General features: G+C 50.7%; 9 protein-coding genes across 9 annotated transcripts; 3 read left to right on the top strand and 6 right to left on the bottom strand.

Annotated features, from left to right (window-relative positions):
• Positions 1–120: 120 nt before the first annotated feature.
• TrAFT101_008602 (uncharacterized protein) lies at positions 121–2,037 on the bottom strand (the record flags this gene model as incomplete). The annotated part of the gene is made up of 2 exons (XM_024899799.2): positions 121–1,813; positions 1,934–2,037. The coding sequence occupies 2 exons, from the start codon at positions 2,035–2,037 to the stop codon at positions 121–123; spliced, it is 1,797 nt and encodes a 598-aa protein (XP_024761985.2).
• Positions 2,038–2,788: 751 nt separating this feature from the next.
• Positions 2,789–4,436, bottom strand: TrAFT101_008600 (uncharacterized protein). Its single transcript, XM_066128384.1, has one exon. The coding sequence runs from the start codon at positions 4,410–4,412 to the stop codon at positions 4,119–4,121; it is 294 nt and encodes a 97-aa protein (XP_065984502.1). The 5' UTR covers positions 4,413–4,436; the 3' UTR covers positions 2,789–4,118.
• Positions 2,979–3,951, top strand: TrAFT101_008601 (uncharacterized protein; the record flags this gene model as incomplete). The annotated part of the gene is made up of 3 exons (XM_024902458.2): positions 2,979–3,159; positions 3,235–3,306; positions 3,395–3,951. The coding sequence occupies 3 exons, from the start codon at positions 2,979–2,981 to the stop codon at positions 3,949–3,951; spliced, it is 810 nt and encodes a 269-aa protein (XP_024761986.1).
• Positions 4,417–7,537, bottom strand: TrAFT101_008599 (uncharacterized protein). Its single transcript, XM_024899881.2, has 2 exons — positions 5,186–7,537; positions 4,417–5,103 (listed from the first exon to the last, which is right to left on the bottom strand). Exons 1-2 carry the CDS (start codon positions 6,790–6,792, stop codon positions 4,932–4,934), a joined length of 1,779 nt encoding a protein of 592 aa, XP_024761987.2. The 5' UTR covers positions 6,793–7,537; the 3' UTR covers positions 4,417–4,931.
• An 861-nt stretch (positions 7,538–8,398) lies between these two features.
• TrAFT101_008598 (uncharacterized protein) lies at positions 8,399–12,089 on the top strand. Its single transcript, XM_024906597.2, has 5 exons — positions 8,399–8,923; positions 8,980–9,602; positions 9,658–9,751; positions 9,807–9,889; positions 9,943–12,089. Exons 1-5 carry the CDS (start codon positions 8,588–8,590, stop codon positions 11,201–11,203), a joined length of 2,397 nt encoding a protein of 798 aa, XP_024761989.2. The 5' UTR covers positions 8,399–8,587; the 3' UTR covers positions 11,204–12,089.
• On the bottom strand, positions 11,946–13,620 carry TrAFT101_008597 (uncharacterized protein). Its single transcript, XM_024901843.2, has 5 exons — positions 13,259–13,620; positions 13,080–13,193; positions 13,004–13,020; positions 12,797–12,947; positions 11,946–12,722 (listed from the first exon to the last, which is right to left on the bottom strand). The coding sequence occupies exons 1-5, from the start codon at positions 13,415–13,417 to the stop codon at positions 12,132–12,134; spliced, it is 1,032 nt and encodes a 343-aa protein (XP_024761990.1). The 5' UTR covers positions 13,418–13,620; the 3' UTR covers positions 11,946–12,131.
• A 430-nt stretch (positions 13,621–14,050) lies between these two features.
• TrAFT101_008596 (uncharacterized protein) lies at positions 14,051–17,969 on the top strand. Its single transcript, XM_066128383.1, has 6 exons — positions 14,051–14,681; positions 15,037–15,073; positions 15,137–15,471; positions 15,532–15,629; positions 15,695–17,121; positions 17,194–17,969. Exons 1-6 carry the CDS (start codon positions 14,675–14,677, stop codon positions 17,480–17,482), a joined length of 2,193 nt encoding a protein of 730 aa, XP_065984501.1. The 5' UTR covers positions 14,051–14,674; the 3' UTR covers positions 17,483–17,969.
• Positions 17,970–18,301: 332 nt separating this feature from the next.
• TrAFT101_008595 (uncharacterized protein) lies at positions 18,302–20,747 on the bottom strand. The gene is made up of 4 exons (XM_024899893.2): positions 20,561–20,747; positions 20,099–20,504; positions 19,492–20,036; positions 18,302–19,427 (listed from the first exon to the last, which is right to left on the bottom strand). The coding sequence occupies exons 3-4, from the start codon at positions 19,656–19,658 to the stop codon at positions 18,644–18,646; spliced, it is 951 nt and encodes a 316-aa protein (XP_024761991.1). The 5' UTR covers positions 19,659–20,036; positions 20,099–20,504; positions 20,561–20,747; the 3' UTR covers positions 18,302–18,643.
• A 335-nt stretch (positions 20,748–21,082) lies between these two features.
• TrAFT101_008594 (uncharacterized protein) lies at positions 21,083–26,228 on the bottom strand. The gene is made up of 3 exons (XM_024899755.2): positions 25,692–26,228; positions 21,615–25,488; positions 21,083–21,546 (listed from the first exon to the last, which is right to left on the bottom strand). Exons 1-3 carry the CDS (start codon positions 25,843–25,845, stop codon positions 21,507–21,509), a joined length of 4,068 nt encoding a protein of 1,355 aa, XP_024761993.2. The 5' UTR covers positions 25,846–26,228; the 3' UTR covers positions 21,083–21,506.
• Between the last annotated feature and the right edge of the window lie 1,368 nt (positions 26,229–27,596).

The raw sequence follows: 27,596 nt of genomic DNA, 5'->3' as shown, positions 1-27,596 counted from the left end.
ATCCAACTTGTAATTAAGGAATACCTATACTCTCAAATGCATGCTTATATCCATTTCCAAAGGACTTCCTTTGTGTCCAGCTACAGCGACTCAAATCGACACCCAATAACCCCGCCAAGCTCAGTCAAAATCCTCCGAAAGCGAAGGATAGTTCTCGCAACACACCATGCTGACAAGTATATTTGTCGACATAGGATCCAACGTGAAAGCCCGCAGTTTCATCCCGTACCCCAGCTCAACTTCTCGATGATCCCACGACGCATTGCCCCACAACACATGTTGGATGCTGATGGGCTCAATGTGTGGGACGTCGAACTTGAGGGGCCCAACGTAAGAATCCTTGCTCAGATTGACGACGCTCAGCATCAAAGTCCTGTTGAATAGCCAGTATGAGACATCTAACAGTTTATGCTTTTTCAACTGGAACCTCTTGGGCGTCGTCTTGGACAGGATCTCCTTCACGATGCCCTTGTTCATGACTGCTGCGAATTTACTGTGGAGGGCGGTGATTTCATCGTCCACGGGCCATGCCCAGGGCAAGATTCCCTTTGCGCCGTGGTTGATGGCGAGAGCGCTCATGGCGATGACCTCGTCGGCGCTGGGGCTGGCGGGCAAGTGGTTCTCGCCGCCGGGGCGGGCTTGCACGCTTTGCATCTTTGGTTTGGGCCAGTGATTGAGCCACCTCTCGAACTGCGCCATATGGCCAAGACGAGTCGGTATGTCTGTCACGTTGCCTATGCAGTTGTCGCAGCCACAGTTGCCGTAGGTTGTGTTACAATTCGTGTGCCATTTGGAGGCGGACATGCTGGCCCCGATGGGATGGACATCTGCCACGATGATGTCGGCCGCTTTGGTGTATTCTTCGAAATAGTAGTTGTCGCAGCTAAGACTGACGGCGATTGGATGGTACGGGTCGATTTTCTTGATAAGGCTGCTTGCTGTCCACATGGGGACGTGGGTTGCTGAGTGACCATCGGGCTGATCAAAGGTCCAGTATGCGTAGAGCCCATCTGAGTCCTTGATGGCTTCGACTTGTTCCCTTACCGCGCTATGATTCTTGTACGATTGTCGTAAATCGTACATATATGTCATATTGAGCGAGTCCAGAGTGCCATAGAGATGCCCCGATGTCTCTGATGCGGGCATCATTGGCACCATTGACTTTAATTTCAGACTATGGTATGCCTTGATGTTTGCAGCGTAGTTCTCTTTATCACATAGAAACCCCTCACAGCGGGCGTAGAATCCATATGGAAAGAAAGGCTCGAATTTACTCCCCGGCGTGCTGTTGCGGAAGAGCAAGCCACCACTAAGATTATCAATCCTGGTGATGCTGCCCTTTGCCTTGCTTGGCAGGACGTATATCTCGCTCTTGACGCTGAAGTTGTGCTCAATGAGCCAGCTGGGCGAGCCGTGCTTGTTTTGGAAACTTGGTGCAGCATGAAGCGTCACCTCATAGGGGGCAAAACTTGGCTTGAATTTCCCAAGATCGAATTTGTACCGATACACAGGACGGTCGGACGCGGCTTTAAGCACGGTACGGCTCGAGTTGAGCATATTCCGAATAAGAACTTCGCCGGTGGCTGTATTCGTGATTGTGAAATTAACGTCTGACGGCCAGTAATCATCATCCTTCTCCATATATGGCCATGGAAAGCCGTAATATCGTGAGGCTTCAGCGTGGATGAAGAATTCACCTTCGGATTCGTCGGCGAGAAAGATGTTGTATCGCGGCTTGAACCGGAGGTTCAGAGACAAGTGCTGCAGCTTGGGCGGCTCAACAACCTGGCCGCCAGGATTGAAGTCGGGGTACCTATCATAGCTTAGATATGATCATAGACGAGATTCCAAATAAAGGAAAAGAGTAAGGGTGACGAGAGTATGAGAACGGGGAGTGTAATGGAGATAGTAGTGTATTAGAGGAGTGATTTACGGTGGCAAGTACGCCTTTCCGCACCATCGAGGCCAGTCGATGTGCTCACCGGTTTGTGCTGAGCAAGGCAAAAGGAAGAGCACGAATATTGCCATTGCCCACATTTTGAATGCCGACATATTGGATGAAAAATGGACAAAAATGACAAGAATTTCTTTAGCGACTCAGGCTGTCCTACTCCCAAGTCTTCTAGTTGTGAAGCCCCTGGATATCTGTGTTCATCTGCTATGCCTGTGCATGCTTTTACGGGATAAGTGTCCCATGCTTACAATCGTCTAAATTATCTTTCCAAGACCCAGAGGCCATCCCATCAAATAGCCACGCCAACAAAAGGCGCCGTCCTCGTAATGCAGGGGGCTGCTCTTAAACCCCAAGGCTTCCACTGTAACTTTATTATTCTATTAATACCTCAAACCATGAGAAAGCCCTTTCGACCCACTGGTATATACTCGAGTAGTACCTCAAAAGCTAAAACCCCATGCGTAAGTTACGTACGTCCTATAGGTACAAAGATGAAGAAGACGAGAGAAGAATTTAATCAGTTGCTCGAGTAGACTTTGCTACTCCGAGGCGAGGGCATTTTCTGGTAAGAGAGCACACAAGAAATATGCCTAAAAACTCTTTCAAGCAAAAAGAGTCGCCAGCAGCTCAGATCTCTTATGGTCCTCTGACCATATCCCTCATGAAAAAAAACCCCTCGGGCTCCTAGTAGTAAGTACTCACCCAAAGCGATTGGAACCAAATATGGCACATATATATGGGTATATACATGTAGACTCAATGTCTAACTCGAGTTTGCGGATCGGTCCGACAGCTATCCACCACAAACGAAGCCACTATTAAGCCATCAGAACTCTCCAGCATTTTTCAAAGAATTATTTACTAGGTACCTGGTATTTTATAACTTTATACGCGTCCCCCCTTCATCTTTGCTAGTTCCCTCATATTGCTCTGCGAAAGATGATTCTTTCTATTTGCTCCGTCTTTTGACTTCTCAACTCATTTCACTCGCATAATCCTTCCATCAAAGACATAATCCTTCAACATGTCTTTTTCAATCTTCCCCTTTATGGCACTCCTCGCTCTGGTGTGCATGACATATGCACAAGAATACATGGGGCCAGCCTCATTTGCATGGCCACTACCAAGAGCATGGAACCGCACTCTTGACAATAATCCTCCTTGTGGATTTTCAGACATAGGAACTCGGTCCAAGTTCCCCATGTGTATGTTCTTTTCTCTTTACCATGGTCACTCAAAACTTACAGTCTTGCGGCTTTGTCTTGCCTAACCGTCAACAGACAACGGATATGTGGCCTTCGTCTCCCAATACGAGACGCGAAATCTTGAGGTGAAAGTCTCATACATGTGGAGTACGTATTTGAACTACCATTTGGACTCTGCTTCCAAAACAACTCCCAGATTACGTTTCTTTGTGCTAAACAACATACCATGTAAAAGACCCCAAATCGGTTGCCGACTTCGTCCCTCTCACACCGAGGCGTTTCCGCAAGTACGGTGTTGGCTACGCCTGTATCAAAGTCCCCGACGCCCCTTCAGATATAGATCCCGGAGCCAATGCCACGTTCCAGCTACGATTCGCCTCCGACTACGACTCTCCCTCACACCGGTCCTTCTTCGTCTGCGCAGACATAACCTACGTCGAGCCAGATGACATTGACTACCCCTTCCCATGCATCAACACCACGGACCTGGAACTGGAACCGCTGCCGCCGGCTAAGAAGAAGAAGCCGGAGGAGCCAAAGCCCATCGGCGACGAGTGGTCTCCAGGCGAAAAAAAGACTGGCCTTAGCAAGGGTGCAATCGCCGGGATTGCTATTGGATGCGCCGTTGCTGCTTCGGGAATCGCCGTTTTCATTACTCACCAAATGAGGAAATATCGTGAGCGGGAAACGCAAGACATGGTTCCGTGCACATGGGTACCGGGGAGTTATGGACTGCCAGATGCAGTACCTGTGGAGGGCGTCTTTTTTTCAAGGCCCACTAGGAGAGATTGAAGGAAATAAAAGGAAGAAGAAGAAAAAGGAAAAGAAAAAAAAGACCAAAAAAAAGGGGGGGGGGATCACTTTTTGAATAGCAGAGTTTGTAGTCGCTCTATCGGGAAGTCAACAATATTGCAATGTCTCGATGATGTATGTACATCTGACTGGCTACCTGTAGGTACCTATCCAAACACCTCTCTCTCAGTGTCAGAATTGGAGACTTTCGATAGGCGAAAAGTAAGAAATGTTACTCTGCGTAAAGAGATACGAGATGCTGTCTGCGTCATACTGGCTTTCATATAAATGTCGAAATGCGCAGACATGACAGAAAATAAACAAGTTTCAGTGGAATGACGCGTCATGATGGCTCTCCAGTGACTATTGAGGCTGAGAAGCTCTGTCATTCGTAAAATAGGTAGCTTCTTAACGTGATGTTTCGACATGGAGATAACCGTTATAGGGCCACCACAAAACATTGTTGTCAAGTTCGAAACGGTGAAAGCAGCTGCACAATCGGATGTTTAGCGTTAGACTTTGGGAATTTTTGCTTTTTATTTGGTTCCAATTTAGTCTCTCATAATGCATCATGTCATTCCCATCGTTATCTCGATAATCCAGCTCCAAGTATAAAAGATAACGTAAGTGGTAAGCAGCTTTTGTGAAACAGCAAAAGACAGCAGGAAAAAAAAAGCATTTAAAAGACAGAAAAAAACAGGCATGCTCCCTTATAAACTCTATAAAACTTTGCGGTACCATCTTGCCCGAAAACTCATCCAAATCGTTCCAAACTATTCTGTCGTAAGATGTACCAGGTCTCTGCGGCTGTGTTTCTTTCTTGTAGCCGTGTCGTCTTTAGAAAACATCATTATTCTAAATATCATCTGTTCCTTGTCCAACCCTGTGCGTGTGTGTGTGCATTCGCATGATGCTGGTTTTGAAAAAAAAAGAAAAAAAAAGGGGTTGAAAATAAAAGAGAGATTGTCGTGAGTCCTGCTCTATACAGTGGTCTCCTTGTGTCGAGACTCAGGAGCCACCAGTGATTTTTCCCACTCGTCCATCAGATTGTTGGCGGTCCTCTTAAGGTTGCTCGGGGATAAATGATGAACCACGCTAGGAAGTAGGTCCTCCAGCGCTGGAGATAGAAGCAATGTATCGGATTTCCTCGCCCTAAAAGTATTTGGCATCCAGAATCAGCCATTCATCCCTGTACAGCATCATGAAATCAAAACAAGAAAGATTATATCCTTACGGCTTGGCATCTTCCTCATCCTCCTTTTCCGGAATGTCATCAATGCCACTGCTATTAACGGTAGAACCACTCCAGCGGGCAGACTTGGTGGAGACGGGGGAATCCCAGTTGGACCAATCAGTATCGTCAACAGAGTCGAAACCAAGCGGTGTCCAGGAGAATTGCTTCCCTCTCCCAGTCTTTGGCTTCAGCTCGGGGGTTCTGTTAGCTTGGGATGAGGTCGACGTGGCCGTACTGGAACCTTCATTACTGCTGGTCCTAGTGTGGGTGGTATCATGGTTCGGCTTACTCGTATCTTGCTCACGAGCATTGGCGATGGAGGTTGACAAGGGTCGCTGCGGCTGGCCGGTCACCGGTTCATCTCCAACGGTAATCTGGCGAATATCCTCTACGAAGGCGCGGAATCCTAGCTTAAAGTCTTCGACGATGGAAGGGACACCGACAACGGATGCTACGCTTTGCTGGGACCGTGGTTGCCAGGACGAACGTTTCGATAGGGTCGGGTTGGTGAGCTGGGCCGTTCTCTGTTCCACCGATGGGAGGGCGATCGGGTCTGCCTGTGTGACTTCATTGAGAGAGAATACGCTGTCCGTCCGGACGGGGGAAAGAAGAGATAGTGTGCGGGCGTGACCGCCGCGCATCACTCTGCGGCGGGACTGAGCGGGAGTGGTTTGGCCATGAAGGATCTGCTTCCGGCGATCCAGTTCGACGCTGCGTCGCGACGCCACCAAGGCATCATCGTCGATGCTGGCATGGGAGCTTCCAAAGAGTTCGCCCCTCTGGCTATCACTCCTCTTGCGGTAGACTTCCTCTGAAGCCCACTGCTTCTTCAGCTTTGCCAGCTCAATTTCGGCCTGTGCAAGTTCCTCCTTCAACTCCAAGACTCTCCGCTCCTGTGCTGCAATTGCTATTATAAATTCGTTTGCATTGGAGGGAGAAGTCGCGACACTGGCAGGAGTCTCCAATGGCGTTTGAGGGACTGACGAGGCCAGCGCTGACGCAGTCATTATGGCCGGTGAGTCGGCCAGCCTGGGGCCATCTCCAAGCTGCAGGGCAACGGGAAGAGTGAGGGAGAGGCGGTTCTTGTGGCGGGAGACGGAGGGAGATGCACGAGAGCGGCCCCGGGTGAAGGAGTCGCTGCGAGGAAGAGGCGGTGGAAGCATCGCATCGGAGGTATCAACGGTGGACGTACTGGACGCACTGTGCGATCGTGAGATTCCAGGGGATGACGAGGAGGATGAAGCGAACGTGGTGGTTCTGGCACGCGTAGCCGTAGCCGACTCGGTAACAGGGCTGCGATCTACCGCAGACGAGCGGAGGCGGATTTCTTGCTGCTGCGAGGCCATGTCTAGATATTTCGGGAGATTGATGCGTGCTCGTAGCGACAACGATAGTACTACTAGTAGAGAGTGGCTGCCATCAACCGGATGGCGTTTGTGAGGGTGCAAATGAGTGGCTGGGCCCTGGAGGCGCCGTAAGAGAACGAAGACGACCGCTACTCGGACAAGGAGCGCTCTGTGGTGGTCCTGGTCTATGTTCTGATATTCATCGAAGAGAGGGTGCGTGCTGCGGTCGTCGATGCAAATTCCAAAGTGCAGGCCACTCATGGGGCAGCCAGCGCTGATAAGGAGAGGCAAAATCGGTCGCTCCCGCGGCTCATAATAGCACCGGCTGCGGAGCCCTTCCAGGTTCGTCCAGTCCTTGAACTTGAACTGAGGCTTGTGGGTGCCGTTTCGTTTCAGCGCAGGGCACTTATTGGACGAGAGGCCGGGGTCGCCTCGCTGGTGCCCAAACGAGGCCGGGGGTTGTTTTTCGTCAACAAAGCGCTGTGATTATCTGGGGCTAGGCCGCTGGCTTAGTCTGGTACAAGAGTAAACAAAGGCGGTGGGTAGGTTTGATGGGCGAGATATACTGGCGGGAGAGAGACGAAGAGGTGAACCGAAACGAAACGACAAAAACCGCCCTTTCTGGAGATGCGAAGTAGGTGAGGGGTTCTTGAGTCTTTTCCTTGCAGTCGACGTTGAGATCTGCCTCGTCTCCTCCTCCTCTCGCGCAGGAGGGGGATGTCTCGGTCAGCAGGCGAGCGATCCGGGCGGTTTGGTGGTGAGCGCTGTACTTCGCAGTACCTATGGCAACCCCTGCTGTATCGTGCGTTATCCCGGCGTAGTACAAGTCGGTGCTTGTTCGAGCGAACTAGCTTGGAGTGCTGGTACAGTATAAAGAGGTTGAGTGTGGGATCACTATTACAAGCGTCGGATATGCGCTCTCCAGGCGGTGGTTATGTAGTTATAACAAGTCAACCGGCACCGCCTCGTACGAGGTCAGTCAGACATTCGCATTGGGCTCCCTTGCGGACAAGTCAACTGACTTGCACGCTGGAACCCGAAGCCGCCAAACCCGCCAAACCGCAGCACATCTTCAGTGGATCGCTTGTTGTCTCTCAGGGGCTCGGCGGAGAGAGAGAGTGGGGGCACCGCCTAGCGCATTTATGCTCAATTGAAGGCTGGTGGCTGGAGCTTACAGCGGTGCCCAGTTGCCAGTTGCCAGCGACAGCTACAGCACAGCAGCTGATGGAGGTGTGAGGGCGGGCAGGCTAGCGTCAGTAGTACGGGTACAAGGGATTACGTACCGATGCCAAGTGCCATTAGGCTCATGGTACGTGCTCTCATCGCCATGCTCCGTACATGTACTCACGCCTAAAAATACCTGCTCGCCGCCCTTGCTCTCCTTGGACTCAGCTGTACTCGTAATACAGCAGCGTAGGTGCAGGATTACTGCTTGAACCTCAAGACTCCCCAAATTTCCGCGCAATATATCGCCACCTGGTCAGGCGGCGCTGCCGTGTTTCGCATGATTTCTTCCTTGCGTCGTCCTGTAATAAGAATGAGCATGATTGACTATTAGGTACCCTATTAAGCAGATATACTGTAGCTGCTGTATTTTTTGTTGAGTTTGTGACTTGTATCTTTCTGACTAACACGATATTCCGCTGCCATCAACAAAGTTTCTTTTCTTCTCCACTGCCCGCTGCGCTGCCTTCCAAAGGGCTGCAGCCCATTTCACGTGCGGCCCGTTCATGTGACTTCCCGTCCATCTCGCGTCGCGTGCCCAGTTGATCCATGTCCTGTGTTCTGTCGATGTGAGTGGAGATTTCCACACGCATTCGCTTCTCGGCAGCTTCTGGTCCTATCGCGCTGCCGCAAGCGCTTCCCTCCATATGCAAGCCATGATCACGGGCATCTCTGCTCTCTTGTTTCGGGCGTTTTAAGCTTTGAGCTGGAGGGATTGTCTCACAGCCTCGCCGATCTAGCCTCGCGATACTGTGGGGGCCGTGGACCATATGTTAACTGACGGGTCACAACGAAATAGAGGCTGAGGATTGGCGTGAAATGTCGAGCGAAAATGCCCTTGCCATTCTCCCTAGTCTGTGACTTGTTGGAAGAATCCTATGCCCTTGCCACAGCTCGCAAACCGTTTAAACAGGCCTTTGTAGCTTGGTGTGCTCGACACCGCAGTCGTATAAATGCGCCTGACACCAATCTTGCAGCCCTGTTGTCTACTCTGTTGCCCGAAAAGAGAACAGACAGGGTATACTGTATTCAGGCAAACGGCCTTGAGCGCATCGTCGGGCGTGCTTTAATCCTTGGCTCTTCTCGAATCAAGGAACTCGCCATTTATAAGCAGCCCGGCCTTGGCTTAGATCTTGCTGATTGCGTAGAGCGTATCCTGAATGTTACTGTAAGCCATAACTAAGTTGCCTTTTTGGGGGGAAGCGGGATCTGATCTATCTCTAGCCCAACCCGATTTTGCCGGAAGCGCTTCAGATTACTGTTGAAGAAATTGACGAGGCCTTGCACTCTGTTGCAGCCAAAGTAAAATGGAGCTCGCCAGCTATAAGGACCTCGGACGCTACATGTAGTTTTGCCGAATCACCTGGTCGCAGTGTTCTAGAGACGATTTATAGACGGCTCTCTGCGAGAGATGCCAAGTGGTTTACCAGACTTATTCTGAAGGACTTTCAGCCCCTGGTGTTTGACGCATACCAAGTGTATCATTCGTGCGATCCCATTTTACCATCAATATTGAAGATCCGGGAAGATTTTACCATTGCTATCGAGACCATACAAAAGCTTAGGAAAGACAGGCGATCCTTAGGCCAGGGGTCATCATACGTTGATCGAGAATGTTTGGCACGGATCGGGCCACAGCTTTTAACCAAGGTGGGGAGGCAGCAGTGGTTTAAAGCTCGCAGCATAAAACATTGCATTAGTATGTGCACGGGCTTGATGAGCGTTGAAGCGAAAGTGGATGGAGAATATTGCCAGATCCATGTTGATGCCAGCAAAGGTAGGCGTGGTGTTCAAATCTTTTCCAAGAGTGGGAAAGACAGCACTGAAGACAGAAAGCGGTTGATTGGGTATTTACATGCTATCAATGAGTGCTGCTAAATAGTTAACTAACTACGTAAGTAGAATCATCACGGATTCCTTAGGGATAGGAATGGCCGGGTGCGGCATAAAGACCGAGTGTATCCTGGAAGGAGAATTGGCAGTTTACAGCGAGTTGGTAAGTTGCTTTACTATAAGACACAACATTTCATTAATAGGATTTACCAATATAGGAAAAGAAAATCCTCCCTTTTCATCATATTCGAAAACACGTCGCCCGTCGTGGCCGGTTCATGAATACAGAAGAGGACATCCCGTAAGTCCTTGTTGAAGATTGCTGCGGAATGCAAAATATACTAACATGATCAGGCCGAGGCCCCATGAACACCTAATGATAGTTTATTACGACATCTTGCTTCTCAACGGCCGATCCTTACTTGATGTTCGACACTCGGAAAGATTCAAACTGCTTGAGGAAGTGGTTCATTGTGATAGGGGGCAAGCTGAACTCGTACAAAGGCAGATTATCAACACCAATCACCCAATGGCAGCTTCAGCGTTGCGGAATGCATTCGCAAAAGTTATCACAGACAGAAGCGAAGGCCTAGTGCTAAAAGCAGACCAGCCATACTTCAACTTCAGTGGCGATGAACGGCCATTTACAAATCATTGTATCAAGTTCAAAAAGGACTACATCGGCCGCTTTGGCGAGGTTGGTGATTTTGCCGTGGTTGGAGCGGGTTTCAGTCCGGCAAAGGCAAGGTCATACAATATCAACAACCTCAAATGGACTCATTTTTACGTTGCCTGCATTGATAACAAGGAGGAAGTCAAGCGGTGGAATGCTACCCCCGAATTTACTGTCATAAACGTTGTTGAGCTTAATGAAGCCATGCTCAAGACGTTTATGTCATGTACAAATCCAAAACCAGTCCCGGCGGAAGACAATGTCGAGACCAAATTGATACTCGCTGCTGGAGTTCAGGCAATACCTATGACTGTGGCATTTACCAACCCTCCTGTCTTCGACCTGAGATGCTTCAGTTTTGACAAAGCAGGCAACACAAATTGGTGGAGTTTACGATTTCCATCTGTCGCAAAAATTCATTTTGACCGAGATTATTCTGATGTACTCTCCTTCAATGAGCTACAAAATATTGCCGAGACTGCCACCGCTACCCCTGAGATGGAAGATAGCCAGGATAATCTCGCATGGATTGCGAAACTAGAGCAAGCAGATCCTAGAGGACTAGCTGTCGATGCTGCTACGCAGCTGACGGCAACGACTATGCCAACTCCATCACCAAGACGGGCTTCTTATAATTCGCCAGGCTCGCTTCCTCTCATCAGGCAGGTTACTGAAGGCTCCCTAGAGCGATCGGTTGAACTATTAGGCACCCCAGCGCCAGAGCCTCAAAAGCTTGCTGCAACGCAACCACCACCAGCCATAAGCCACTTAAAAAACTCCATCTTCACAAATGATAAGAGAAAACGTGCTGCATCACCATCGATCTCTTTCTCGCCGTCGAAAAAGCACCGTAAGGCTTCAATGAATGAGATCCCACAACCAGAAGTTTCGAACCACGGACGCCAGCCTGAATCACCAACGCGTCGCACATTGGGGAGATAACTGGCAATTCAGTCCAAAGACCACGGATATCGACATTTCCTCCCACTGGCTGTCCGCGTAAAAACCAAAGCCAAAATTTCTGTAACCGCTCTATAGGCAATAAGGGGAAAGATGAAAGTGTTGATAGGCCGGAGAGCGGTGCAGACAAATCCACAGAGTCCTCGTCTTCTTTCCCTCCATTGCATGATAGCGCTATCGTAATACCAGATAGCGAGGATGAGGGCGACGAGACCGACAGCAACTGCACTACCTCATCTTCGCCTCTAGCGAGAAGATATGATGAGCGAAAAGTTGGCAGGGGATACTTGCATCAACATGTTGAAGATGCTGAGATTAGCTGTCAATATGCTGGGTCTGAATGCCAGCTAATTGGTCGACTCATTTTAGTACCATCATATCTTTCAGGTGCCGAAGAGGTCAAACCCTTACTTCAAGCTCACGGGATAACAAACGTCGTCAGTGACGCTAAAGCTTGGGTCAAGGAGAATGCAGCCAGTATTTCTCTACTACCAGATGGGCAAACAGGGCCTAACAAGATCCTGTTCGTCGACTCGGTAGAGAAAGAGCCAGAGACAAAGGCTTTGCTCTCTAAATTGGAAGATATTCGTGAGAATATTCCGGAAGAGCGGCGAGATTGGATAAGTGTTTTTGACTGGAGAGTTTTGAATCATCTCACTATTTACGAAGACGAAGAGAATACGAAAAAGTATTATGATGGGTTTTATGACCCGTGGCGGCGTTGGTACTGTGGGTTGATTTAACTATATCATTTATCTAGCAGAGGATAGCAGGTCTCTTCTGTCTAATTTTCATGTTCTGTTTCTGGGGCGTAAATAATCAATAGGATTATATATGTATGGCATTAATGATGAATGGAAGAAATTAGACCTTAATATACCTAGAAACTGTCAATGATTAGATATGAGCCTCACGGCTCCTCGTCATACAAAGTCCCGTAGCTAGCCTTCAGTCTCATAAAAAGATGCTCATTTGCCGTCATGACCTTTCTCTCAGCATACGGGTTCTGATTCGGGGTGCTCTCATCTGGCACAAAGTTCTTCACCCTGTCGCTGGGCACAGGCTCCAAGGGTATTGTTCCTTTAGGGTGGCAAAAGAAGGCAATCGAATACCGCGGCGCGGAGCTTGTTTCGCCTTGTACTCTGCTCGCCTGGTTATCGGATGGGAAGACTACCCTGTGGACGGTACTTCTAAACAGCCCGTTGGTCCAGTAAGAGAGCAAGTCTCCAATGTTGATCAGAATCGGGGGGCTGACGTCGTTCTCTGAGCCAGGCGGGCAGACGGGCACAGGAGCCCAAGAGCCGTCTTTCTTCTGGAGTTCTAGGCCAGCCTGGCCTTTTAGCCGGAAGAGTAGCGTGATGGAGCCGTAGTCGGAATGTGCGCCGGCGCGGATATCATCACTAGAGGGAGCGGTCTGATCAGGGGGTGGGTAGCGGAGAAGGCGCAAGATGGAGGCGGATTCGCCGTTGGTGCCATGCGCTGAGGAGAAGAAGTCGCCAACCTGGTGGGCGATTTAGTTCAAAATGGTGCAACAAAATTTCATAAGCAGACGTAATCAAAGGTGAGGGCACCTACGCCGAGACCTATTCCGAGGAGATGCAACAGCTTCTTGCAGAGCTTGTGGCAAGAGTCTGCAAATGCATTGATCTCAGGCTCATCGCTAGCAATGGTGGGAGGAAGAGGCTGCTGAGCTTTTCCATCGACGAATTCACCAAAATTGAAAGCTCTATATTGAGGTGAGAATGCTTGAAAATGCTATGTTTCCAAGAGGGCCAATCTTACTCTTTGAAGTCTCCAACCTGAAAGTTATGTTAGTTGCCTGCAGCGAATGGATCATAAGATGGGATTGAGGGTGCACCTTTTGGTTCTTGGGATCCAGAGTCTCCGAGTGCATGCCAGACCAGCCGCGGTTATTTGTATTGATGGTGCAGGCCTGCTTTTCTTCTACGGGGGCATCGAATAGCTTCTTAGACTGTAGAAAGAGTTGCAGTTAGTGAAAGTGTATTTCGTGAAAACCTAGCTGTGAGAGAGCCGTACCAGCGCAAATGCCCCATCGATGCTGCTCCTGGAGATGTCTCTTCCGAGATTTTTTATGTAAATGAAGCCGTGCTCCTGGGCGGCGTCGACCAGTTGCTGGGCCACGACATCCTGGTCTCCGGATATGTCGATAACGGGGATGTCTGCTGTGGCAGCCATAGTGAGAGGAAGGGGCTGGATTTTCTCTTTTGCCCTCTACAGTCCGATGGTATAGCAGTATCAAGAGAGGCGAGTGCGATGGAGAGGATCCAGATACGCCCTATTGTCTTGTCATACGATGTATAAGTAGTTTTAGGCAAGTTTTATTATCTTATATGGATCTCCAAGATAGCCCTAGGCGCTATCACTGGCGACGTTCCGGGATCGCTGCGATAACCGCAATAGGTAGGCAGGCATTGGGACACCCCGCCATCAGAGCTTGTGCAGTCGGCGCTGCGAGATTCTATGGCGGGGTTGCAGCTTGGGAGCTTCCCCGCTACGAGATCTAGGCGGCTACAGCACAGGGGAGAACAAGTGACATGGAATTTATGTCACATCTGATGACGGCCCCGGCGTTGCAACGATGCAGCACATAAGGAGACAGATTGTATTGTATTGTTGTCGATTAAATTTTATTTTATTTGATTTTAATAACCTACGACTAGGTAGTCGAGTCAGCTCGTCGACTTTACAGCTGCCTCGTAATGCCGAGGCTGCAGCTCTGGTTCTCGTACTCGGTGCTGTGCTGTGCTATGCTGGGTTGCCCATCAACAAGCCACACGCATAGCCACACGCACGCCACACCCCAACGGGAAAAGATCCCAGACTTTCCAACGGCCCTGGATTAGCCAGAGCAAACCTCCCTCTGCCGTGTGCGCTTACCTTTGCATCTCCACCGTGCAGCGACCACTCTGGAACTGTCTATACCTGATTGACCCCCCTCGTCCTTTTTTTTGTTCCTCCACAACGACAGCTCTGCTTCCCTCTCGCAGGGCCGACTATCGATCAACGCTTGTCCCGGACGCGGCTGCTGGGGAAGGTGTCAGTTTGTTTGTCACAGGAAAGCGTGCTTTGGCCAAGCTTTGGTGCAGCCTTTCATCCTCCGGCCTTTGTTTGCTGTCCTCCAACGAGCCTGCTTTGGCTGTACCTTTCTTTCTCTCTCTCCCCGGCTTGCATTGTGGCACACGCACTAGGAAACTCTCAAGGAAGCTTTGCTTGTTCGATCCGACATCTTGCCGAACTCTCGATCCTATAAAGTCGACGATTCCTCGTACCAATTACACCCGCTCCTTGCTGTCTCGTTTCCGCTTGTTCTTTTTGGTAGCCGGTGATTCTCAGCCTCGTCTTGAATCAGCCCACCCACCACCTCGCCGCCCCGAGTCGCATAACAAACCCGATAGCTGTAAAGCTGCTTGATCTGAGGAGGATTTACTCGAGATGCCTTGTGAGTCCCTTTTTGACTTCTGCAAGGCCAGCGCCGAGCTCGGCGAGACGCATGCGCTGTTTGCTCGTGACGATACTTGCGCTACTTGTGGCGGGCACCATCTGGATTCCGCAACTCTTCGGGTCGTTGTTATGAGCCTCTCTGAGATACTACAGCAGCATGCAAATGTCTCCCTTGCTTTTTGATGCTGCATGGCGGCTCAATTGGTGAATTGGGCAAGCGCTTTAGCAGAGCTGCAGTGTTCTCTCAGGAGGCTGCGGCTTTGGGAATTTCGTGTCCATTCCCAGGCTCCTTACACTTTCACTCTGGATATATCTCGACTGGAGAAAGAGACGCACGCTAATTCCTGTCATAGTTATTGCGGAGGATTCCTGGATCAATGGCCAGGCAAGGTATGCCGACTCTACTCTCTTTCGCTGGCAAATGAGAAGTCTGTGTTGATGACCAAGTAATAGCACCTACAACATTTCCGAGCTTGAAGACTGCTCCATTGCTGTCGATGCTTCATACTACCTGAGCCTCCTTCTGGACACCGATCCTTCTCATGAGCCTTTGCTTCCTGCACTCGGGGGCTTGACGGGCATCCAATATCATATCCGGCAAAGTCTTGATCTCTGGGATAAGCATCGGATTACCCCCTTTTTCATCTTTGATGGCCAATCCTTAATTGGACAAGATGAGATCACTCTAAAGCGTGGTCGCGCTGCGAACCAGAAGACGGATCAGGCATGGGAGCTTTACTCGCAAACTGAGGCCGAGCAGGCTGTCGCTGCTTTTGGAGCTAACCCAGGTATGCCTCATTTTTTAAGCCAGCACAGAAATAGTCTTACTGATTGAACCGTGGTAAAAGGCGCCTTTCGTCTCCAGAATTTATACCCTCTCTTCCAAAGCATTTTGAAAGAAAGAGGACTGCACTTTTTGGTGCCTCCCTACAACGCTTGTGCTCAGGTTCGTTGCGCGCCCATCTTCCTGCGTTTTACAACACAAGCAACCAAGTCTAACGTTAGAAAAAGCTTGCCTATTTCGACATGATCGACTCGGATCAATGTGCTGGTATCATGGGGTCCCAGGAGTTACTTCTATACCCCATTCAAGACTCAGTTATTCGAAACCTTGACTGGAATGCTGGAACTGTGACGGCCATCTCAAAGAAGAGGGTTATGCGCGCACTTGGAGTTAACGAATCCATGTTCATCGACGCCATGCTCATGACAGGAACCTCATTTCTTCCTACATTCCCACCGCTGCAAGACACGTCCATCTATCCAGCCCCATTTACCATTGCGGAGGCAGTTAACATTCTGCGGACCTCAGATAAGGCTGTGGTTAGCGCTTGTGCCTCATTCAACGACATCTTGCAAGCAAAGGACCCCAACTGGCTAGACAAGTATCGCAAAGCCAGAATGGCAGTCCATCATTTTATTTACATTTCCGAGAGCGGCGAGGTCACGGTTCACGACTTCGACCGTCTCACACAAGACAACCACGAATATCTCGGTCTCCAGATGCCCGCAGAGCTATTTCACTATCTCAACACGGGCCTTATCGGGGCTCGCATCTTGAACGGAATAACACACGGGCAGATCCTTGTCTTACCGACTCTGGATGGTACTGCTTCTGACGAGTACAAGAAGCTTGTCACTAGCCAAATCCTTCCCATCAAAGAGCAAGCCCTTGGCCTCATCATTCCCAGAGTTCACAGGGGAATTGGCCACAAGGACATCACGATGAAGGTTTGGTTCGATCCGAACTACTCGTACACTTTCAACCATCGCTCCGCCCAACCACCCCCTTCACAACGGGTGGGAACCTGGGACGTTAAGGAGAAAGACCTACGTGACTTCTTCCCAGCAGACTTTGCCGGCCCAGTGTACTTGGAGGTGCTTGCTCTTGCAAACCAGGACTTTGTTGAAAAGACAATTTCTAGGGAGAAGCCCATCCGCGGCATCGACAGCACTGACATGGTGGTATCGGTCGCCATCTGGCGCTTCCTCCATCTCAGGGGCTATGTTGACGATTCACACAAGCTGACAAATTGGGGCAATGCCCTAGCGACTACGCTTATTGCCATTAAGGACGCAACGGAAGATGGTCCTGACGTGCCAGGCATCGATGAAGCTGCCTTGTTGGCATTTGAATTATTGCGATTCGGACTTTTGAGCGGCAAATATGTTGAAGGCGCGCCTGGTATGCCCCGGAAGGGAACAGATGATGAGAAGTCGAGTGTGATTCTCATTAGCCAATGTGCTTCACTGCTGAAGTTGAGACACCAAGTGTTTGGATACACCGGACCCCTGAACAAGAGTTTACTCGGATTCCGTGGGCTATCTACGACGGTTCGCGAAGCTGACAGAGACTTGATCGAAGCAATTGTGGCATCCATGTTCATGTATGGCCAGTGCAAGCGCGATAGGGCTGATCAGCTAGAAATCAGCCAGAAGTATGACAACCCCCTTGTTACCTTGCAATATGATTTGCATTTGAACATCCCCGATCACTAACTTTTATCTAGGCTTCCTTTCTCACAAGAGCCGCATATTGGACTTGGCATCGCTACATTGACCTTCTTTGATGAAGACGAGCCATCAGATGATAAAGAGGCGCGAGCTGCCCGCCTGGAAGCGTTCCCAGAAACATTTGTGCCACTATCAGAGGCGCTCCCTGAAGATTTCCGTATCGCCATCGACTTCGTTAGCGCCCTCAACCAAGGTGTGCAGACGCTGGATGCAGCCTCATTACCGCCAAATGAGAAGTCTGCCTGGACAAAGGCTCAAGATTACATCAATGCTAGGCCATTTTGATACGCCGCATTAGACGCTTAACAAGACAGGCATAACAAACAAATTTAGCAAAAAGAAAATAAGAAGAAAAAGTCCGCATTATCATGGATAGCCTCTTAGATACCACCCTGTACTGCGTTGACATTTCTTATAATATTCCACAGAGGTCTTACACCATAGAGTAAGAGGTATTTTTTAGGGGGAAGAGTCGGCGGAGAGAAGGAATCAATTACTACTTTTGACTCAAAAATTTATTTTAGAGCTCATCTAATGAGGGGATTTGTGTCTATAAAAAAGGATACTGGGAAGGCGAGCATTCAAAAGGGTATTTTACTCATGGCTGATGGGTATGATATTGTGGACTGGGGAAGTGGGGGGACGTAATCAGCTGTCGGAGGAAGTGAGAAGGTCTTCGACAAACGAAAGCTTCCAGAGGCAGTGCAAAGCAAACAGACTTAGATAGCACAAAATCTTATGAAGTTTGCGTTTCAGGTGACTTTTTTTGGTAGTAATATCGGTGTGGCCTAAAAGAGGCATTGTAGGATGCAAGCATATACTACAGTGGTGACTTGGTGGCCCTGAGATTCAAAGAAAGTAATTTATGAAGACCAATAGCGAAAAAAGCATACACACAAGTTTGGCTGGTTATTGGCTCGCTGTGGCAGACAAGCCCTCTTACTGTAGCTGTGGAGCAGGGGGTGTCATGTTGGGTATTATGGAGGCGCTGCCGCGTGCGTTGCCACGGATGTTTCATCTCAAGCCCATCCGAGAGACCCCTGCTCCTGAGATGACATGTGAGATGAGATCTGTGTGAAAGACTTGGGGTAGGCAGCTGCTAAAGGGAGTTTGAGATGAAGTTTACAATATCGATCTATATACCTAGTAATTGTCTTTAGAGGAACAAATGCAGAATACAACTAAGTTGAAAAGATGCAGAAAAGAAGTCGAATATGTCGCGCATTAAGGCCTGGGTATCAATATATTTTTTTATTATTTTTTTTTTTCTATTGTGCACATATATGTATGTCCACACTTGCCTGGCCGGTATTATCAGTGACATGCTAAATGGGAAAAGATGAAATGAAGAGAAAAGTAAAATATTGGATATATTAAATAAAATTGACTCGAAATTCTTTTTCCTAAGTTTTCCCCTAGAGACTAGGACGTTCTGTCCTGTCGCCCCTATGACACCGTAATGGCAATTGGACCGGCAACGGTAATATCGTCTGTCAGGGCACCTGTCAAAGGAGCCGAGCTGGACAGCGAGAGATATGTGATGCCGGCAACTCCCTCGGGGACCTTGCAGCCGTCGGCTTCGGTAAAGGGAGTAAACATAGTACCGCCAGGAACGACGCCACCAGAGGTAAAGGCGCAAAACTTGCCGCTGGAAGAAGCAGAAGATTGGAGCTTCAGAACCGAGTTGACAGTCGTAGGATCGGTGGGGCTCGCCAAGCTGAGAGTAGGGAAGGCAGTGAGTTTGAGGTTAGAGCCACTTGGGCAAGATGCGATGAATGGGGCAGCGAGAGAAAAGACTGCCTTGGGGCCGAGGGGGGCATCAAAGCCTTGAGGCACGGCCTCCTGCTTGCTAAAGACGCGAATGGAACTCTGGTGACGAGCCTCGATGGTGAGAATCGAGCCAGCAACACCAAGAATAGCCGGGGATGCCAGCAAGGGGGCAGCTCCAAGGTAGGCCGAGATACCGACGTTCTCAAGAATGGCGGCAGTTGCGACCATGCCGGCGGCATCAGTGAAGCCAAAGTTGTAAGTGCAAGGCGCGACGGGCTGGATGTCGTTCTGCGCGAGCGCGGACTGGAGAACAATAACGTGCTCAGACTCGGTGAAGCCAATCTGCGTCAGATCCTTGATTTGAGCGTCGCTGAGACCGAGAGCAGTAAAATCAGAGGCAGGGAATTTGGCGAAGCCCTGTTGATAGAAAGCATTTTCGAGATTCTCCAAGGTCAAGGCGCTGTTAAAAAGTGTTAGGAATGATGTTTCAGTTTAGATATCTCAATACGAGTGTTTAAACTTACAATTGCAGAATATCAAAGTCATTGAGACCAAGAGCCTGGGCAGCAGCATTTTGCCTCTTGGCAACATCATGATACTGTAATTGCCGGGTAGTAAACCTAGGCATCGAGGGGAGGGCGGCGGCAGTAGCAGCCAGCAGAGAGATTGCAGCAGTTCTGAGGGAAGGCATCTTGATAATATTTTCTCGTCGAATTTATTCTTTTGCGTCTCTTTCGTTTTTTTTTATTCGGTCTCGACAGGGGGATTACTCGTCAAGTATGGTCCAGCCGTGCAGTTATGCGGTAAGAATGAAAGTAAGGAAAGTAAATGAAAGATCGAGTCAAGAGAGTAGAATAGAAGATTAACGAAGGGTATACCAGCAAAAGCAGGCCAGCGCTTTTTGACAACCCAAGTAAGATAAAAGAAAAAGAAGGAGAGACGGATCGGAGCGAAACGATGAAGATCAAAAGAAAAAAAAGAGAGAAGACAAACGTCCAAAGAGCGCAGCAACAGACTTATATCCAGATCCAGCTGGTCGATAATCTTTTGGAGGTCGCCAGCCAATTGCCTAGTCGGGTGTAAGTGAGGATAGATAATAAGTCCAAGGGGCCACCGGAACGTGGGACAAACCGCCATGGCGGCTCCATGGGGATCCGTTTCTGGGCCTCAGTTTCTCTGAAAACCCCCCAAAAGGACGGATCCGAGCCTCAAGCTCTGCCCCTAGACGTCAAGAACGAGTCCGGAACCTCTCACAAGCGAAGCCCTCCCCGGCTACTCCCAGCTACTCCCAGCCTATTCCAGCAGGGCCCTGGTTCATTTAGCTCGCTTCGAGCAGCGCCCAGTCCATAGTCCGAAACAAAGCTGATACATGCGCAAAATCAGTGGCCCGGAGGCAATCTCTTCCGCCAGAAGAGGGGCCAGATGCGACCAGGCTGGCTTTTAACTTTAATTATTTCCTTCTTTTTCATTTCCCTATTTTGCTGGGCAAGTTTGCTCCGTATTTCGTTGAGCGGAGGACGGACTGGTATGTGCGCGCCTTGTATGAACGTTAGCGCGTGCGTCATCACAACGGGGAGAGAGCTCATGTCGCACCATGTAGGTGCATGCAAAAGCGCCCACACCAGGCGCAAGCTTCGTTATCGTGACTCTTTTCAGCGTTTGTTGATGCTGGGACATCACAATCTGATCATAGCTAAGGTAGGTAGGTAGTTTCATTTCTCCAGCATTACTCGCATGGCCGCAGGCATCTGGCACGTGAGTTGGCGTGGTGAGTTTGCACAGAGAAGGTGCGGAAACCGGAGAATGTTTAGGTGAGCGTATAATATGCTATGCAACCAGCACTCTTCTTAGCAACGACCGTTTTCCCATGGACGGCGCCAGAATCTTGGCGCCAATAACTTGACCATGTCACCAATCACAGAGGCCTTGCTTGTGTGTCACCAAGTTGACACGCAAGATAGCCTTCCCTTGGCAGCTCCACCACCAGCCCTCCCCATAACTACAGCCGTTTCCAACCCGGTAGAGCATGGATGTTTCTCGAGAAATGTTTCAACTGTCTCGGAATCCCATCAGCCGGGCAATCTATCAGGATCTAGTCACGAGTTGACACATGTGTCCATCAGTCATCACATTCACATATTCATACATGTACAAAAGTGGCCAAGAGCGCGCGTTAGCAATGCTCGTCATATCTTCACTCGCCCTTTTGGCTAACAGTACATATCAATCATATCTCATTCTGCTCCGTCTCCTGCGCAAGTCTCCTTCATTATATCAATGCTTTTGCCATTACATGAGATGCGTCGCCTTAATAACCATTACGTGGCCGCCGGCGTAGGTATTTCTTGCCGATTCGCTTTACCGTGTGCCAGATAATAAATAAATATACACCACACATCACTGCTATAACAAGCAACTATACTCGACCAACTGCCTTATAACCATCACCGATTACATCAATCTGCCAACTGCTTGTTCTCTCTCTCTCTCTCTCTTTCTCTCTGTTATCTTCAATCCCCTTCCAAAGTAAAACCCCCTCTTACAAGGCGTATGGGTTCAGAGACCGGATGGTCAGGCATCTATTAGTAATCGCATGTTAGCAAAACTGGCACCTTGAATGATAGTGGTTGTAAAGAGAGGTACTCACGGTGGGCTCTTGGTAAGATCCGTCTTCAAAATGATTGGCACACGGGTCATCTCCGTCACGTCTTGGATGTAATCGCCACCCTCCTCCCGTAGCGTAAACAGCTTGAGATACTTCTCTTTGTTCGTCAGTCGGGTTTCTACCGCCTCTGTAACAGGAACCTTGGAGTCAGATCGAGTGCGGTGCAGAGCTCCAGCATTGGATGCCGATCGTGCTGGTGATCCAGGTACGCTCTGAGTAGGTCGCTCAGCAAGTGATGCTCCTGCCATAGCCTCAGTCACGTCTGAGGTGTTGTCATCGTCCTCATCATCATCAAACAGAGCGTCGACATCGTCCGTAGAGATTGTTCCAGTATCAGTCTGCTTTCGTGTGGCTTCTTCCCTCTCCTTCTTCACTCGCTCGGCCTCCTCTGCCTGTCGGGCAGCAGCTAGCGCATTTGACATCCTCATGGATGCCGCAGCCTTGGGCCGTTCATCCTCAGGCACATAGGCAGAGCTGGGGACACCCTTCTCCCAGTAAAGCTCCAAAACGCGCTTTTCCTTTCTGAACTCTGCCTTCTTCAGGGGCAGCTGGTCACAGTGGACTCGCTTCTCAAAGCCCCACTCGGGAATCAACACGTCGAAAGCCGACTCGTACACGCAGAGGACGATACCCTCAGCAATAAGGTCACCATTAACCTCTTGGCGCTTCTTATCCATAGTACGGCATGACTCGATGTGGATACTCTGCTCTTGTGCGTTCTGAGCCGAGTCCTTCTTGGTGTTGCAAGCCTCTACAGTCTTGACAAGATTCTCCATATCATCTGAAAACTCAATCTTGCCCTCAGAAAGAACAGCCTCCAGCTGTCGGTGAACAATGATGTCTGCATAACGGCGAGTAGGGTTTGTAAAATGAGTGTAGAGGGGAAGGTTAAGGGTATAGTGAGGCCACACAACCTTGGCAGTCTTGCCAGAGATGAAGTACTTGGCTCGCTGCATTGACTTGAGGAGAACGGTCTCCATACCCTTGCGCAAGTCAGCATCATCAACCTTGAAGAGGCTGTTTTGGAGCGCCCCGCTTCCAGAAGCATCGATGTCATAACCCAGGGCTGTCATGCGCTCGACAAACGTCTGCAGGCGTCGTGAGTTGGGGGCAGCCTGGCGACGGAGCAAGGCCTTGTCGGGCAGACCCTCTACCAGGCGCTGGGCCACATAGCTGTTAGCCTTATGCATGAGCTCCTCGACAAGCTCCAGAGCTTCAGTAGAGTCAAAAATGTTGTGTTGCACTTGGTTGTTCTCATCATCCAGCTGCTGCAGTAAACGTAGGGGGGCGATGGGCTCGCTGCCAGCACCAAGGCGGGCTTCCCGGAACTTTTGAGCTACAGCTTGCAAAATCTGAATGGTGTTGACTGGAACAGTCGCGTTATCAAAAGTAGCAGCGTCGGTCAAGGCCTTGTCCATATCGCTCAACGATACTTTGCCGGCGGACTTGATGATACTCTTGCCCACCCAGCTATCGCCTTCGGCTACGGCACCATTGACCGGGTTCACGGTGAACACGACACTAATGGTGAGGCGTTCCTCACCAGGCTCGAGAGAGCAGAGTTCGCCGGACAATTTTGGTGGCAGCAAGGGGCAGAAGCGGTTGATTAGATGGACAGCAGTGCCTCGCTTCTTTGCCTCGCGATCAGCGAGAGAGTTGGGCTTGACAAAGTGAGCGACATCAGGGATGTGAATACCGATATCAATCTTGCCATCAGGGCGGGAAGTGACATGCACAGCATTTCCGAGCTCAGCACCACCATTGTAGTCAATAGTGAAAACTTTTTCGTCACGGTAGTCACGGCGTGCGGCAATGGCCGCTTCGTCCTCCTGCGCAAGGGACCAATCTTGAAGACCGATACTGCGCAAAACCGCATCCGAGAATTCGTCAGAGGAGAAGTTGTTGTCGCGCAGCAGAGCATCGGTCTCCACCTTAAGTTCGCCCATGCGTCCCAGCTGCTCCACCAGTGTTCCGAAGGGGTGGAGAGAAGTAATGGGCCATCTCTTGATGCACGCAACAAAAATACGATCAGCATAGTCTTGGTGCTTCTCAACGAAGTCACGAGGAGCCTGCTCCGTGGGGATAGCAATCAGGGGAACTCGCTTATCAGTAGGCTTGAACCAGACAATCTTGGGCTTGTCCTGCTGGCGGCTATCATTTGAACGAGAGTTGCCGCCTTCGCGAGCCGCTCTCTCAGCCTCTTGTTTCTCCTTGGTAGCCTGGCTGCTAGGTCGGAGCAGGCCAAGGGTGCCCGAAAACATTTGTCCAGCAACACGCTCAATGACAGCGACGACATGTCCGGCATATAATGGCTTCTGCTCATCATTGATTTCCTCTTCTTCAACGAGGAGAAGGCTCTGGCCTTCGACTTCAACGTCGTCGTTCTTCTTCTGCGTGGGTCGCTGGCGAAGACTACCACGACGGCGGATTCCTCCCTCGGGGAGATTGCTTTCGTCGTTTTGTCCAGTGGATTGGCTGCCCTGGTTAGTGGAGCCAGAGCGAGTGTCAGTGATGTCCTTTCGCTTCTTCTTCTCTTCCTTTTCTCGTTTTTGGCCCCAAACTTCGTCGACGTCGAGGAGCTCGATAGCCACCAAGTCGCCCTCGAGGGCACGGTTGCGGTCCTTGCTACCACAAATAAAGATGTCGGCATCCAAAAGGCCATCAAGGGTAGTGACGTAAGCATCGCTGCGGTTCTTTTTGTTGACTCGTAGGATACCAGAAACGAGCTGGCCATCTCCAAGAAGGGCAGGAAGAGTAGCCTGAGGGAGGTAAGGAGTAAAAAGAGTCTTTCGCTGCTGTTGCTGTTGCTGGCCGCCCAGCTGTCCGGCATGCTGCGAAGCTTGAAGACCCGGGAACTGCTGGCTATTCATCTGCGCAGCTTGCAAGGCCTGCAGCTGACCAAGTTGCATGGGGTTGAGTTGTTGGCCGTACATCTGAGGCATCATCATCTGTCCACCAAGCGGAAGGACCGGAGCTTGGCTAGGGTTGTACTGAAAGCCTCCAATTCCAGACATGGACTGGTTGACAGAACCACGGGACCGGTGGCCAGGCTGGAAGCCCTGGTTTTGGGCAATGTTGCCGGACTGGTCCTGGCTCTGGCCTTGGGTACGCCAGTTGCCCTCATAGTTTCTGGAGTTTGTACGAGCGTGGCCGCCTCGGCGTTGGAAGTCGTTGCCACCTTCGGAGGGGTTGGTGTTGAAGGCACTGCTGCGTAGGCCCCCTCCGCGGCCGTTGACAGCCATGCTCTGGCTACGGCCATGTCCACCGCGGCCTCCACGTGTAGATCCTTGAGTGACGGGAACATCGAGGGTGGACTGGGAACTAGGTCTGTTCTCGTCCTCTGGCTTATCAGATGCCGGAGCGCCAGCGGCGGGGAACTGGAATCCAGAGGTTGTTCGCTTCTGCTGTGCAAGTTCAGCAGCCTTCTTGGCGTCAGCCAAGGCCAAAGAGTGTCGTCGTTGATGGCCGCCGCCGGCACCGCCTCCGCGGCCGCCTCGGGAACCAGCGTTCTCACGCCCTTGGGCTCCCGGAGCCTCGAAGTTTCCAAAAGCTGATCCGGAAGCTCCTGAGGATGGCGCGGGCGGCGGACCCATGCCCATGTTGGGCAGAGCCGACTGATTACGGCGATGTGAGAGTGGCTGGGATGGAGGGCCCAGCGAAACATTTTGTTGAGGAATCTGATTAGGGAACTGAAAGGCATTGCCCATGGGCTGCAAAGGATTGAATGGACCGCCGGGGCCGATGGATTGGCCCGGAGGCATCATGCCCATGTTGACATACTGCTGGTGGGTGGCTTGGATTTGCTGCTGCTGTTGCTGCAGGAGCTCAATCTGTTGCTGAATTGCAAGTTGTTCCACTGTGGGCACGCACGCATTAGCACTCAAGGGTCACAGATTCGATGAAGGTTTTTGCCATGTTGCGGATGCAAGGGGTCGCGGATCAGCAACCGCGTTGCCCCGCGCCGCCTCGAAATACGGCGACAAGGGCAGCGGGCAAAACAGCTACGACGGCGGGCCAAGCATCAAGAAAACAAGGGAAAAGAAAACAGCGGCGGCTTACTTCCTGGATTGGCAAACATGCTCATGAGCGGCGTCAGCTCAGATGGGCTCCTTCGGTGCGCAATGTGCAGCCTGCGACCAGCCGGCCCATGAACGCCGCCGGCGGGATGCTGCTGGGCAGCTTGTTGCTGCGGCTGCTGCTGCTGCTGCTCCATGGCGGGCAGGCAAACGGCAGCGGAAAGGTGCACGTCGGGTGCGGGCTACTGGTGAGTGATGCTGGGGGAGGGTTTGGCGATGGGATTGCCGTGCGAAGTGCGGTTGTTGTTGTTGTGATCCTCGTTTTCGTGGTCAAAGTTCGGCTCTTAGAGACAGTGGCAGGCCCCCGTGGACAAGGACAGATTTTGCCAAAGGAGGGTCGATGCAGGGGATTCAAGCGAGCTCGGCAGAGCCAAGGAGCGTTGGAAAGGAAGGAGTCGGGCAGACAGTGCAAAGCAGATGGGAAATGAGAAGAGAAGGTGAGGATGGATGGGATGAAGATGGGAAGTCCAGCTCCTTGCGAGAGGCTGTGAGGGAGGAGGATGGAGAGAGGGATGCTGCTACCAGCAGATGCTTTGGGGGACGCTGGACCTGGAGCTCCAAGGCCGGGGGGCGAAAATATGGGGGTGCAGTGACGCTCTTGACCACTAGGCGTTTGGCGCACGCCACCTGGGCTGGGGCTGGGCAGCGCGGCTGCGACCGCTACGGCGAGACCTCCACAGAAGGCGTGAGCTACAGCAGGTGGTGGCGGCCATTCAGTGCTTTAATTCTGTAGCCACACGCACTGGATGACATGACATGCGCTGTAAAACCACCCTTGATCTTGATCTTGATTGATCAATTGATGCTACTGCAGCTGAGGCGGCTGAGAGGGACGACGGGTGGGGATACAATGGAATGTAATGCAATGCAGTCTGAAATACAATGCCGGCTCAGGACTGAGGAAACTTGCGACGGAATCGTCATTCTCTGCTGCAATTGCCTCGCGGCATCCATCCGGCGCACTCAATGGCCTCTCGCTGAGCTGCCGGGCAAGCATCGCAAGCCCCAAAACGTCAAGACAGGGTTCGGTAACCCGCCTAGACTCGACAAATAATGTGATGCATACGCCTTGCCTTGCGACATCTTACCGTGCTGTACCTATGGACTACACCTTGTGCGGATACGAGACCGCTCGACAATGGGCTTCCAATTCTCTCATAGCCGAGCGGATGCTGGCCCAGGGCTGATATCAAAACAACGGCATCCGCCCTCGTTTCGCGCCCATCACAACTCATTCTCGACCCCCTGCTTGGGGCTGTTGGCGCCGCAGCCGTAGCGCTCCGTGTCCCGCTATTCTAACCCATCACGGCGTCACACGACACCGCGGAAAAACAACAGAGATCATGATCAACGGTATGCTCTCGGTGTTTTGATTAGCCTTCTGACTGTTTCAATGCTCAAATAGCGAGTTCTAAATGGAATGCCCTCGAGCACCATCGCCATCAGTGGGCTTTTTCCACCTCATGTCCAGCTGCCTGCTCGCAGTATGAGCCTTATCGCCAGATGGATGCACCAAGTGCTTCGTATGGAGCATACCTAGCTATCAACTTTGCTACCCGCCCCTGAAGCTACTGCTCTCTTGCCCACCCTCATTAATACGAGCCCCAAATTCTAATGACATTGTGTCCACCCAGACCCTATCACGGCCGCCTTAGTTAGGGCATTGCTCACTTGTACGCATTCAACGCCCGTTGAACTGTGTCAGTTTCCATGTATTTATAGAACTGGCGTGTGTAGTTCGTAAATGGCATTCGCTAGCTCCCATCGAGCTCACAACGAGGTTGTTCTCAATGCCGCTGCTCTCTTTGGCAAACACAACCTATTTCGCAGCGGCAGTATGTGCTTCGTATTATCGTGCTATCTCAACATGGGCAACAGGCAGACAGAC

The sequence above is a fragment of the Trichoderma asperellum genome, chromosome 5 (genome assembly GCF_020647865.1).
Source record: "Trichoderma asperellum chromosome 5, complete sequence".
NCBI classification, from domain to species: domain Eukaryota; kingdom Fungi; phylum Ascomycota; class Sordariomycetes; order Hypocreales; family Hypocreaceae; genus Trichoderma; species Trichoderma asperellum.
The sequence above is the reverse complement of the archived record's forward strand: the minus strand, read 5'-3'. Positions and strand labels throughout refer to the sequence as shown.

Coding starts and splice junctions, on each gene's coding strand:
- TrAFT101_008600 (XM_066128384.1), bottom strand. CDS start 4,412: ATGTTTTGTGGTGGCCCTATAACGGTTATCTCCATGTCGAAACATCAC.
- TrAFT101_008599 (XM_024899881.2), bottom strand. CDS start 6,792: ATGAGTGGCCTGCACTTTGGAATTTGCATCGACGACCGCAGCACGCAC. Junction 5,104..5,185: donor GATGAGGAAGATGCCAAGCC/GTAAGGATATAA, acceptor AAATACTTTTAG/GGCGAGGAAATCCGATACAT.
- TrAFT101_008598 (XM_024906597.2), top strand. CDS start 8,588: ATGCCCTTGCCATTCTCCCTAGTCTGTGACTTGTTGGAAGAATCCTAT. Junction 9,603..9,657: donor GACAGAAAGCGGTTGATTGG/GTATTTACATGC, acceptor CTACGTAAGTAG/AATCATCACGGATTCCTTAG. Junction 9,890..9,942: donor AATACAGAAGAGGACATCCC/GTAAGTCCTTGT, acceptor TAACATGATCAG/GCCGAGGCCCCATGAACACC.
- TrAFT101_008597 (XM_024901843.2), bottom strand. CDS start 13,417: ATGGCTGCCACAGCAGACATCCCCGTTATCGACATATCCGGAGACCAG. Junction 13,194..13,258: donor TCGATGGGGCATTTGCGCTG/GTACGGCTCTCT, acceptor CTCTTTCTACAG/TCTAAGAAGCTATTCGATGC. Junction 12,723..12,796: donor TCCTCGGAATAGGTCTCGGC/GTAGGTGCCCTC, acceptor ATCGCCCACCAG/GTTGGCGACTTCTTCTCCTC.
- TrAFT101_008596 (XM_066128383.1), top strand. Junction 15,630..15,694: donor CCTACAACGCTTGTGCTCAG/GTTCGTTGCGCG, acceptor CGTTAGAAAAAG/CTTGCCTATTTCGACATGAT. Junction 17,122..17,193: donor CAGCTAGAAATCAGCCAGAA/GTATGACAACCC, acceptor ACTTTTATCTAG/GCTTCCTTTCTCACAAGAGC.
- TrAFT101_008595 (XM_024899893.2), bottom strand. CDS start 19,658: ATGCCTTCCCTCAGAACTGCTGCAATCTCTCTGCTGGCTGCTACTGCC. Junction 19,428..19,491: donor GACTTTGATATTCTGCAATT/GTAAGTTTAAAC, acceptor ACTTTTTAACAG/CGCCTTGACCTTGGAGAATC.
- TrAFT101_008594 (XM_024899755.2), bottom strand. CDS start 25,845: ATGGAGCAGCAGCAGCAGCAGCCGCAGCAACAAGCTGCCCAGCAGCAT. Junction 25,489..25,691: donor CATGTTTGCCAATCCAGGAA/GTAAGCCGCCGC, acceptor GCGTGCCCACAG/TGGAACAACTTGCAATTCAG. Junction 21,547..21,614: donor GATCTTACCAAGAGCCCACC/GTGAGTACCTCT, acceptor GATTACTAATAG/ATGCCTGACCATCCGGTCTC.